This window comes from Corvus hawaiiensis, chromosome 3 (genome assembly GCF_020740725.1).
Source record: "Corvus hawaiiensis isolate bCorHaw1 chromosome 3, bCorHaw1.pri.cur, whole genome shotgun sequence".
In the NCBI taxonomy this organism is placed as follows: domain Eukaryota; kingdom Metazoa; phylum Chordata; class Aves; order Passeriformes; family Corvidae; genus Corvus; species Corvus hawaiiensis.
In genome coordinates this window covers 81,016,675-81,029,202 of record NC_063215.1, presented here as the reverse complement: position 1 = coordinate 81,029,202, position 12,528 = coordinate 81,016,675, and the positions used below count along the sequence as shown (strand labels likewise).

At 44.8% G+C, this 12,528-nt stretch overlaps 1 protein-coding gene across 7 annotated transcripts in view; it reads left to right on the top strand.

Annotated features, from left to right (window-relative positions):
* Positions 1-2,205: 2,205 nt before the first annotated feature.
* Positions 2,206-12,528, top strand: part of LTBP1 (latent transforming growth factor beta binding protein 1) — a 192,512-nt gene continuing 182,189 nt past the window's right edge. For 4 of the 7 annotated variants that reach the window (XM_048297347.1, XM_048297345.1, XM_048297346.1 and 1 more), the window contains exons 1-2: positions 2,206-3,183; positions 3,592-3,662. In XM_048297347.1, the coding sequence (XP_048153304.1) occupies positions 2,729-3,183; positions 3,592-3,662 (526 nt within the window). In that variant the 5' untranslated portion in view covers positions 2,206-2,728. The remainder of the gene's footprint in view (positions 3,184-3,591; positions 3,663-12,528) is intronic. The other 3 variants (XM_048297348.1, XM_048297343.1, XM_048297349.1) reach the window with 2 other exon arrangements.

Here is a 12,528-nt window from a genome sequence, read left to right as displayed (position 1 = left end):
TCTTTTCCACAGGAGGTGGGGAGGCAGCCAGAGCAGGTTTCCCACAAGCAGTGACACCATTTACTAAAGAATCCTCAGAACTTTAGTAGCCACCTGACTTGATTTTAAAAGGCCAGCATCTGGCTGTTTGGTGCTGGATGCACTTTTTGTCCTTTGGAAGCAGAAACTTCTACATGTGAAGAAATTTTGAGCTGAGCTTTAGTCTGCAATGGTGGTTCACTGAAGTTCTCTTTTAGCTGTTAAAACTTCTGTGGCCAACCTGATGTGTTACTGCAGCCAAACCTGGTCCCTAACATCCGAGACCCTCCAGACTTGTGGAGGAGGAGGAGGGGGAGGGACGGAGGAACCAAAACCAGATAGCAGACAAATGGAAAAGCGTGGATTTCCTTGCTGGAGGGAAAAAAAAAAAAAGAGAGAGAACACTGAAAATCAGATCTGCCATGTAAATTTGTGAGGAGTGCTTGACCTCTAGCAATTAATTTCATTTTTCAATTTTTCAAGAATGTTTTTATACCTTGATGATTCTGTGCAAGGCATCCACCTTTGTGAATATATTTCCCTTGAGGTTCCTTACCATTTGCTGTACAGTAGCCAGTAAAACACCACATTTGCCCCCTGCTTGACATGACTTAAACCTCACATTTCTTAAAAGCAACTGGCTTCTGCTGTGGAATGATGCAGTTTTTGCCCTCTGTTCAACAAACCCAGCCACACACGGAGTTGTGATCTCATTCTGGAAAACTTCTGAAGGAGAGCAGCCTTGTGCAGAGCAACAATCCTGAGTAGCACGTCAGTTTCTCTCTACTTACTCAGTCCTCACCTCCCCACACTGGTTTCAAGGTATTTTTCTGTTCCCTAAATACTGTAAAAACACTTAGCATAGTTGGAATTCACAATAATTAGCCTTTGGAAGGCTGAACAGTTCACTTGCTGGGAAAGCCTTCCAAGTTAAAAAGACAATAGATGTATATGTTTGCTACGAGAAGAGACAGTGGTCTCACATTTAACTTACCAGTTAACTTCAAACTGGGGCTCTGAAACTTTTAGGCTTTATCTCAGTTTTTCTCTGAAGCATCAAAGAGTTTCATTCTCATTTAACCCTCTGTGGATTTAGAATACCCAACTACTTGTGGCATTTTCTTTTCAAGCTCTGGGTTTTAATTCAGACCCCTGGAGGCACAAAAAGCAGAAGCCTTTAACATTGATGTGGATCCCTTACAATGTGACTATAGCAAGCTCCAATCTCTCATCTATTTAAAACATCTATGTATTTTTGAGCAGTTTTAAATAGATGAGAACTAAGGAGGAAGGGACCATTGTGCTCCTTGCTTACATATGGCTCTTGCCTAGAATTGAGTCAATGTAAAACCCTCCTGCACCCCTTGCCGGCTGTATAGCTGTGCCAAGAGCATTTAAGAGCAAAATCTCGTCAGTTTGGAGCCAGGGTCAGTGTCCTTAACGCTTTGGAAAAGAGCAGAGAAGAACCCTGGGAGGAAGACCTGAATTCCAAGCTATTGGATTTGCAAACTGATTCTCCACGAAGTTTCTTGGAAAGAACTCGGACACATCAGCTTCTGAGTGTTTTAAAAGATGTAACCTTTGGGTTATTTTGTGAACTTTGTTTTTTTGTTTACAGTGCTAGAGGGTGAGATTGGTTAAGACCCACTGGAGAAAAATGTGGGAAGTTTTGCTTATATGTTAATTACCAGTGTACAATTGTGGTTTGTATTTCATTCTTTAATAATATATACTGCTTTACGAACATAAAGAAAAACAATGAAGAACATGGTCCCTCCTAATCCTGCTTTCTGCTAAGAGCAACCTCTGGCTCTCATTAGGCTGAGACGGTGGAATGTGCTTGCCTCGAGTTCCCACCTACAGAGTGAAGCACGTATACTACGCTTTTGGGGCTTTAAAGCCTCACCTCTATTAAAGTAGAACAGAAAGGCTCAGCTATTATCGAAGTACAGGTACGCTGCCCGAACCGCTCGGGCAGCTCTGCGGGCTGGGTCCCTGGCAGAAGGCAAGCCGGCGCCCCTAGCTTCAAACAGGTATTTTCCAGGCTCCCTTAGGGGCGCAGGCTCCGAGGCCGGGACGCCGCGGCCGCCCCGCTCCCCGTCCGCGGTCACCTGGCCCCGGCCGGGCCCCCTCCCCGCGCCCGGGAGCGCCCCTGACGTCACGGCGGCCCCAGATTGGCTGCGCGGGGCCGGCACCGGGGCAGGGGCTCCCTCCGCCCGCCCCCTCCCCTCCGCACACGCTCGCTCGCAGGGAAACCCTTAAAGAGGGGCTTCGGAGCAGCCCGCACCGACTCAAGGGCCATTTCCTACACACGCACGCAGACCCCTGGCAGCTCCGGCAACTGAGACATCTGCTCTCCATTGCGACCACCCCCCTCCAGCAAACACCCTTCCCCTGCTGCTCCTCCTCCCTTCCCGCTCCGGCTCGCAGCTCGGCTCGCACCCGCCGCTTCCTTTCTTCCAACAATGTTTTCCTGCTCCACGGGGCGAAGTGTTTGCTGAACTTTCCTAACAGTTTGGGGGGTGGGCGGGAGGATCCTGAGGCTTTTTTTCCTTCTTCCCCCCGCCCGGAGCAGGTTGGGGGGCAGCGAGCGGAGGAGGGATCCGCGCCCCGGGCGCAGATCGCACACACACGCGTCCTTTGGCGGAGAGGAAGCCCGTGCACCACGGGTCCGCGAAGTTCTCCGGCTGCAGGGGCTCCCGCTCTGGAAATGGGTCGGATCAGACGGTGCTTCCTCCTCCTCCTCGCTGCCTGTGCACTTTTGTCACCAGGGCTCGCAGCCTCCGAAAAGGGCAGGCTAAGGAGGATCACGTACGTCCTGCAGCCCGGCCGGGGGGGCTCCTCTGGCAGCCGGCAGCAGCGCCCGACCCTCCTCGGGGGGGAGCAGCAGCAGCAGCGCACGTTCAGTGTGCAGCTGAACACGCGCTACGGCGGCGGCAGCGGCCCCCTGGAGCGGACCCGGCGGATGAGCAAGCCGGGCAGCGCGGGCGTCCAGCTCCGCTTGGGCCCCTCCGGCCAGGTCCACCCCAACTCCGCCGCTCACGCCTCCTCCTTCGTCAAGCCGGCCCGCTTCGGCCCGCGGCCCAAAGCGCCGCCGGGCCCCCACGGCAACAGCAGCGCCGCTCTGCCCCTCCGCCAGAAGCACCAGCTGCCGCCGCTGCCGGGGTAAGGCGCCCTCCCGTCCCGCACGCCCCCGCTGCACCACCGCAGCTCCCGAGCACCTCCAGCATCTCCGTCGCGGCCGCTGTTGTCCCCTCGGGGGGGGGGGGTGGGGGGAGGGTGGGCTCCGGGGGCACCGCGGCGTTACCTGCCCGGTCCCGGTACCCGACTGGCCGCACTCCCGCCGCGGGCACCGAACGCCCGCGGTTCTTCGCCGTCTCCCCGCGGCACCTGAGGCCGGGCCCGAGGCCAGCTCCCCCCCATCCCAGGAGTCGCGGCGGGCCCCGCGCCCGGCGAGGCGTCGAGTTTAATCGGGAGGTTTAATTCTTCCCGCCTTTTGTCTCCCTGGCCTGGCTCGGGATGGGGAGCGGGGATACCCCGCCGGACACTGGTCCTTGTTTGCTGTTCCCGCAGGGTCAATGTGTGCGGGGGACAGTGCTGCCACGGCTGGAGCAAGGCCACGGGCTCCCAGCGGTGCATCAAACGTGAGTAGCCGTGCGGTCCGGGAGGGGGGTGTGGTAGAAGATGTGGTGGGACCCGCGGGGACCGCGCTGGCACCTGGTGGTGGATGCTGCGTTCATCTGTGGGCAAAGAGGTGCTGGCTGAGCTACGGAACCCACAGGACAGATCTAACACTCTTTCCGTCCTTAAATCCCTCCTTCCTAACTTTAACCTTCGGTAAAAGATGAATAGTGCCTCATATTTATTCTCGGCGCAGGTGGTGACATTTTTGGAGAGAGCTTTGTGGAGCCGTTGTGTGTGTGAACATCCCCTCCCCATCAGTGCTTGTTTTTTAGGAGTTTTTAGAATGGAGGACTTAACAGGGTAAAGAGTCTACCAGAGGAGCACAGGTGGGGAGCAAGGAATCGCCATTTACTCAAACTCTCCCTTCACCACGTAGCCCATGTGAGTGATCCCATGCTTAGGGCATGGAATTTTTGAACCACTGAACAACGTGAAAGAAGTTGGTTTGGTGACAGTGCTGTAGAGTGATGTACCTTTACTGGGATAATTAGAAACACAAAGTATGTGCATAAAATAACACTGATCGAGTCAATCCTGCTATACGCTGGTTGTCCTTCGTAATGGGAAAGTGGAAGAATTTCTGCTACTTTAGGCAAGATTCGGTATGATTGCAAATGGCTAAACTGGAGTGATGTCATGAGGTCAGGAAAGACTGGAGTGGCATAGCTCTTCAGGAAACCCCTGTGAGTATCAGTGAGATTGGGCAGATCTTGGAATATTGCTGTAGTTCCGCAGGACAGATTACTGCCCCTGAGAGAGTTGGAGTTAAACAATGCTTTCAAGAGTTTTTTTTTTTTTAGTGGCTTTTGTCCCTGTGTGGGATTTTTCACAATAGGGAGAGCAATCACTTTTGTAATCATGACTAAGGTCAAGTACCTTTGACCTGCATGGACCTGTTGCTAAGAAGCAAAGACTTTATGACAGTAGTTAAAGACAAAACTTCACGATTTCCCTACCAACCTAGATGTGTATTTAACGTACTCTCCTAAGTTAACATTTTCAAATACATGCTGCTGTGTTAGGTTAGTCACTTTTTATACTTAACACCTTACAAGTACTAGAATGATTTCCTTCAGCTTACAGTGGTATTTTGAGGCTAATTGCAGAGCTTAATAAACACCTACCTTAGCTTAAAGCCTAATCAAAATGAAAAAAACCTCTTAGTAATTTCAGGAGATTAAGTGAAAAATGTATTGTAATTGTGCTTTTTTCAACCAATTTTATTTTCACTATTTTGAACAAATCCCAAATAATGTTCGTTTTTTATGGCTTTTTCTCTGTCTTCTAGTGACTTTCATTTCCAGGTTAGTTTTCTGTTTGTAAATTAAGTAATTTTCTTTGCTTTTTGTCCTTTAAGTTTTGTCGTCTTCACTTTTCTGATTATCATTCATCTTACCTTCAGTAAGGACTAAGACAATTGGAGTTTTGTGGGTTAGCTTTGTTGAATTTAATTTAAATCCATAAATTACTTGGTTAGCTCATACAGTTACTGTAGGAATGGAGTAGCAGAGACAGAGTTAAAGAAAGGTCAGGGAGAAAATCCCCCCACCTTTCTCATTTTGTGCCTCTAATATTAGGCTCTTCTAAATATTTTTACTCCCTGCTCTGATGCTTCTCTGATTCCTTCTAGCAGTGGAGGAATACACTTGGCTTGGATTTTCTCAGTTTCACCCCTCTCTTGGCAGGCCAAGGGAAGCACTAAATGTACTGAAGTTGTCTGTTTTGTAACTTAGGCTAAACCATGAGATAGCATTGACTTGATTCAGCTATGGAAGATTAGTCTCACAGTCATAAAAGCCAGATAACACCTTTTCTGGAAGTTCCTGATGTTCCTTTCAGAAGAAAAGAAACCCTATAACTGAACAACAGTTAACCCCTTCGTTTCCTGTAAAATTAAGTGATTTTTTAAAATTCAGATAGGGGGCTCCGTTGGTTTTAGTTGCTATTGCAGCAGTGGATTAACTGTGCCACAGATGCTGGCACACCTGAGCTGACTTGATACAAAGTCACTTTGGTTGTGTCAGGCTTTATTAGCTCAGGCTCAGTATCACTTTAATAAGCTATTTAGTCTCTAGGGCCAGATTCTATCCTTTTGCATGGTGCAAAGCCTGAGCTAATAAACCCCAGACCCATACTGCCTCTTTCCAGAGCCAACTTCCATTTGTCTGCATCGTGCTTCCAGAACCAGAGTGCTGAGAGCCAGCTCTGATCAGCGAGCTTTATTAGCTCAGGTGTAAGCCCAGGCTGGAACAAGCAGCATGTGTTTCTGCTCTGCTGCACCTGCGTGAATAAGCCTGCCTGGAACCCGCAGACAGAGGGGTGAAGGGTAGAGGTATGGCCTTGCAGCCAGGCTGCCTTCCCTTCCCTTTGCCCTGCGTGGTGGTGGTTGCTAGCCCTGCTTTCTCGCGCCTGAGGCTGCCGTTCCCTCGGGTGGCTTCCGTGCGGGCGGGTGGCGGTCTGGCTGGGAGCAGTGGCAGCCACGTCACTTTCCTCTCAGTAGCAGCAACAGGGGGTGTTTGAAGTGGGTCAGAGGGCAGCATCTGTACAGAGGAGGCAAGGGAACTTTTTCAAGTCCTTTTTTAAAAATTTTAGTCTGAAGCTGAACTGCCTGTTGTGTTTACATTTATTTATATTGTCTTGGAAGCCTGATAGTCCTCAGAAGGTGAGCTTCTGTCTCTCTGTAAACTGTATGAGAGTGCCTACCATATCCAATTTAGGCACGTAGGGTTTTCCCCACTTTGTCCCTAATATTTCAGTTTTATATTGTAAAGTTTTAAGAACTTTTTCAGACTCAGTGTGACTTAAATTATGCAGAGCTGCATCATTCTAATTAAAAAGATGAAGTGATAACACTCAGTGTAAAAGTATTCAGAATTGCTTTATGCTGGCCATATGATGCCTAACAATCAAAACCAACCTTTTTGAAGCTTTCAGAACCTCCACCTTTGGGTAAAGACAGAGGTGGGAAAAATTGAACCACAGCAGTAAACATATTGGAAAGTTAGAAGCACGTGAAAGGGTTTAGGACAAGGATTGTCTTCCAGTCATAGTTATCATAGGTTATAATCTGTGCAAGTGCAGTAATAAGATACCACCAAGGCTGGAGACAGCCTTGTTAGTACTTGTTGCATAACAGAGCTTTATAGAAACATTAATTAGCGCTGTAACATGTCTGTAAGGCAAGTAAAGCTGAGAGTGTGGGGTTTTTATTATTTCATTTATGGAAATTAAACCATAGGTTAAATGTGGTCTTGGACAAGTTATAACAACTGTCAGGAAGGCCTGTGCTGGAAATCACGAGTTCCCACCACACAACAGCGTGTTCATCCCGTTGAAATACTACTAAATTTCTGTTAGTTTAAACTACTTCTACAAAATACACTCTGCTGTTTGTTTTGTTTTGGTTTGCCTAATGGTACAAGGAGCTGTTTTTCATGTTGGGAATGTAAGAGAAAATTACCTATTGTATGTAGAATCTGATATCTTAAAAAGATAAGTGAGAAGAACTGCCTTGTAATATAAACCCCATGTAAAATGCATAGTATGTTTTGTCTGGAGTATTAATAGCAGTTGTTTGTGAGTGTTCTCAATGTAAACTGGGTGGTTAAAAAAATGGGAAGGAGACAGCTGGCAGTTTTTAATGGCATGAGCTCCTTACTATGAAGATGTAAGAAAGGCTCACAGTGCAAAGAGGTGAGGAAGTGGATTTTGCAGGAACACATTTAGAGTAAATTTCCTATAGGGAGAGAAATTGCTGTCTGTGTAGAATCCAGGTATGCCATCATTGTCAATTAAGATAAAAATGGTCTTAAGTCTTTCTTAGCTGAAGGTGTTGTGTGTGTGCATGCATGTATTCCATGCATAGGTGTAGGAGTAGTATTTTGGTGATGGAACTGGACTGAATTCTGGGAGTTTGGTGACATATGAACTGTCATGTGCTTGGGCACCTTGGGAAGGTCATTAGAAATGAGAAAACAGTCTGTTTTCTTTTTTCTTTGTATTAAAAGATTATTTTGCTAATTCTCTTTTAAAAAAGCGTGCCTGACTTAACATTAAATAAAGATGTTATTGAGGGTTAATTTATTTTTCAGAATAAGAAAATACACAGCAGTAGATGCTTGCTACTGTAGAGGCAGGAGACCAGAAAGCTGTGTAAATACTTGCCCTGAGGAAGGGTCCCCTTTGTTCATTTTATGAATCTGCTTGTCCTCTGCTTGTGTACTGCTGTTCAGTTTGAGCCACCTCCTTTCTAAACTTTCAGAGCTCTAGTTCTTGCTGTGACTGAGTTAGTATGCTACAGCTCTGTGTCTCCTTCAGGACATGGGCACTTGACAGCATGACCAGTGATTCTAGATCACCTGGATGGAGTGTGCCCCAGGTTGCTTCCAGCTTGCACTTCTGAATTTCTTGGGGAAGGTGAGAGAAAGGTTGCATGTTTAGGCCTTGTTCTGAAATAGGGTTAGGATCCAGATCTGGAAACTTAGAAGCATACATGAGTCCTCCAGTTTAGACATAAAACTCCATGTCACTAAATGCTGTAGTATTGGTTGCTCAGAATCTACTCTTTTTCTGTCTTCTGTTCAGCTCTTAGAAATGGTGGTATCCAGGAGGGCTGTACTTTTGATCATTGGAACTGAGCACTTCAAATGTTTGCAGCTGTGCTTCTTGGAGGTTTTCTGGTCACAACCAGTTCCTGAGGCTTGTGCTTAAACAGTTTTGTGCCTTTGAGTTTTACCAAATTCTATTTATTTACATAGTGTATACAAAGCCTAACTATAACATACTGTCCCCAAATGTTGTTTCTTTTCATTCTAAGACCATAATCTCAGTAAAAGCAGTATCAATCTCCTTCAAATTATGTCTAAATCAAAATTTAATGTCCGAGTTTTAAAGGGACAAACTGCTTTGACCCCATGTGACTGACCTATACATTAGTCCTTTTTAATCTCTCCTTTGATGTGGTTTTTAAACAATTCAGAATTGAAAAACTGAAAGCTTGAGAAGCTTGGTTTTGCCTTTGCTGTGCTTGCTACTGTAATATGTAAATAAAACTTTCGAATTTCATGTACAGGAAATAGATGGGCTTTTGTAGTGGGAAAGGACTCTTGTTAGCCCTTGATGATAATTCTACTCTGCTTTATTTTTCACTTACTGCCCTTGGGAGGGGGGGTAGAATGACAGGGTCCAAATTCTTGTTGTCTTTGTCTGCATTAGCAAGCAGCGTGGAGCTGATCTATAGACAAAACCCTTTGGGTCTGATGACCTGAGGCCCACGGTATGTGTGTTTCAGGGCTTAGTGTTTTATTTTGGACAAGGTGTAGTCTGGTCTTGTGGAATGAGTGCCAGTATGAGGCTGAGTGCTTCTTGGAGTGCTCATGTTTTGAGTTTAGCTTTTTATTATTTAGACATATTTTTTTTCTTTACATCTTAAAAGAAATAGAGTGCACATACCTAAAGATGGTCCGACAACACAAACCAAACCTCTGTAAGTGCAACTGGCATGACAGCTTCAAGAGAGGCTGACCTGAATCAGCAGTAATGCAGACTTTGAGCACAATGTCTGTCCCCTGGCCATGGTTGGCAGCCAACCTCTCTCCTGTGAGATGAGGCTGTAAAAGAGCTGTGAGAAGATGGGGGAGCTGTTAACTGCTGCCTGCTGTACACATGTGACCATGCCATGTGCCATTCCCTCATTTTGGTGAGGAAACTTTAAGTCCACAATTAGTATGAAGGGAAACCTACCCAGCCTTTTCTTTGTGAGACACTTGGGACTTCACTGGAAACAAGCTTAAAATGGTACATAGTCTGTTTCATACAAATATTGCAAGTGTGTATAGAATTAAGACAGAACAAAATAAAAAAATGAGAACCTTAAAAGAAGCTTGTCAAGATGTTGTGCTCCCACACTGGAGCAGATGACAGATTGATAGTGAACTTGTTCAGCTCACTGTGGCAGTTAGTGTTAACAAAAGAAGCAGGACCTGCAGTAAAGTTGTTGTAAATCTACAGTGGATGAAAAGTCCTGAACGCTTCCCTTCTAAATAGAGAATCAGAAGGAACACAGAAAACGGAGGTGTTTGGGGTTCTTTTCCTCCTCCCTTTCAGTTTGTTGGCTGGTTTTTTTCAGTGTGTAATGTGGAAGTGGAGTAGAAAGCTGTGTAGGTGCCAGGGAAAGCTGTGGTTCATCCATCAATTGTGCACTGTCTGGTTCTGCACGTGTGCAGGAACAAAATTTTGTACTGACAGTGAAGTGATACTTTACAGTACTAGTCTTGCACCTCTCTTCTTATGGCCACTCTTCCTGAGCATGGAGAGGGGAATAGCTGGGAGGGGGCATGCTCCCATCTCCTTCCTCTCCTGTGAAGTGAGAGAGCAGGGAAAAGTGTGTGTATGGGATCAGTGGGCTTCCCAACCTTTGGAAAAGTGGGGCTGTAATGAGGGGTGGGGTTCTGCTCCATGAGGCCTTGAGAAGAAGAGTGCAGCCTTCACCATGAAGGGCTGCTTGTGCTGACTGATCCTGCCTTAAAGCAAGCTTGGATTGCCTGGGACCTATAAGAGTTGTGGAGGGTGGATGAAGAGAGGCACACACCTCCTTCAGCTGCCTCCTTGCTCAAATTCTGCAGTACTGGGTGTTAGCAGATTATTGATGGTTCAGGTTGTCAAGTCAGTCCCTGTTCTGTAACTGATATGTAAGTTGTTAGACCGATACTGGGTTGGGTTTGAGGTTTCTTTTTTAGTTGAATTTTTGTTTTGCCTGTAAAAGCAGCAGTACTTGTGTAGCCTAATTTATTCCTAGAAAATAAATCCTGTGCATTGACTATAGAAAGAAAGCAAATCTTTTGCATTTCTCCACATCTGTGACTGCACACAGAGGGGGAACAAGCATTTTACATGTTAGTAAGGCAAGATGTTCATTTAAATACAGAGCTAAAAATAGGGCTGCTTGGGCATGTTCTTTTTTTTTGTGAAGTGCAGATAGTAATCCCTGCATACAGGGAGTTTTTTGTGTCCTGTGGCAAGATTTGCTTTTTTTTATAATTTAGATCAGGTTTTTATTATCTCTAGTGGCAGTTTAGGCCTGGGTTTTCAGAGAAGCTCAACCGAATTGTGAGCGATTATTGAGAGTTGGTTAGATTTAGGGAAAACTTTATTGTACTTAGTGTTTTGCTTACTCTATTGTGATTAATAGTTTTTTCTCCAGTCTTTCTCTTTTTTGTAACACTTCAGTTGTCTGAATCCTGCATCCAGTTAAGTATTTCCAGTTGCCTTTTTACTGAGCTTGTCTTAGTTTGTTCAGTGTCCTGCATATTTATTATGATAACAAAATGAGTAAGCACTGTACTGAGAAATGTTAAGAGAATTAAAAGGAGTGCATACTTGAGTGCTAACCACTCCATCAGAGAAAATAGTGTGTATCATGTGAATCTGGTGGTTTCCTTGGCTTTGTCCATTCTGTAGTGAATGATTTTTATCTTTATTTGTTGGCACTGGAATGATAAAGGGATTTGTAGCATGTGAAATGTTTGTATTGTCAGAATATGTGTAGTTATGGTCTGCTATAATTAAATACTTTAAAATGTCTCTCAGATTGTATAGTCTTAACTATTTATATTATGTAAACTCCAGTAAACACAACATGACTGAAAATGCCAAGTATCATACAGTGTGTTATATTCTTGTTACTGATAGAATAATGCATCCTTTTGCTGAAGCTAAGCTTTTGAAGTATTTGAGTACAGCAGCTATTCAATTCTGGTGAGTCTTGGCATTTAGAGATTATACTATGAAGATACATAGAAAATAATATTAATAAAGTACTTTATGTTGCTATTAGGTTAGGAGAGAAACTGGGGTTTTTTGTGTGTTTGTTTTAAAAGAAGTAAGTATGCTAAAAGCATTGTGTTTTGTTTCCCTCCCTTCCTGGAGGTCATGTTTACATGCCAGTGTGGGAACGAATCTGATGGTTTGAAGTGGACAGCAAAGAATTCCAACACATGCTTTCATTGGAAGCATATTTAGGGAAAGAATTCCTTAAGACCATATAGTTACGATAAAAAAAAGTTCCTGTGTAGAAAGACACAGATGGTTGTAATACTACCTCCATTAGTAGTGTAGAGGACACACAGGTTTTCTGCAGTTAATGTAATTTCTTAGGATTATATAAGGTAATTTCTACCTTTTTTTTTTTTTTTTTATGGAATGGTCTTACAACAAGGTTGTATCACCCTTGGTTGCAAATTCCTCTCTTCCTCTTCTCAGTGAATATTTAGAATTATTGGATGTATTTCTGTTAAACTTTTCAATTTTTGAAACCTCTTTGGTGTGAGATACTCAGAGAACTAGCTTCCCAGAAAAGCATTAGCTTCAGTTAGCTTTTGCTGTTGCATCCTCAGTCTGGACAATGACTTAATACTTAAAATGGTATCCAGAATAAAAGCATAAAATTAAGTTGTGAGCTAAGCAGTAGGGTAATTTGTAGAACAGGAAATTCTAAAAAACATTGCTCTTCTTCAGGATGTCAGCACCATATTCAGATTTTTCCGAGGGAAGCTGGAATATGCCTCCTTCCTTTCAGAACCCACAGCTTGTTGCCTTCCAAGGAAAGCACTTCACTGCTTTTCTTCTGGAATCGGTGGGGGATCATCACTCTGTCTTTCAACCCAGCAGGAGTTAAAGGTGCCTTTGTATGACAGCTTTTTGTTTAGGATGCGCACTCAACCAAGATGAGCTTTGGTTTCCTTGTGTGCTTGAGGAATAAAAATCTTGAATTAATGAAATAAAGCAGTATTTGTTATGCCTTTAACAGTATTCCTATGTTGCATGTAA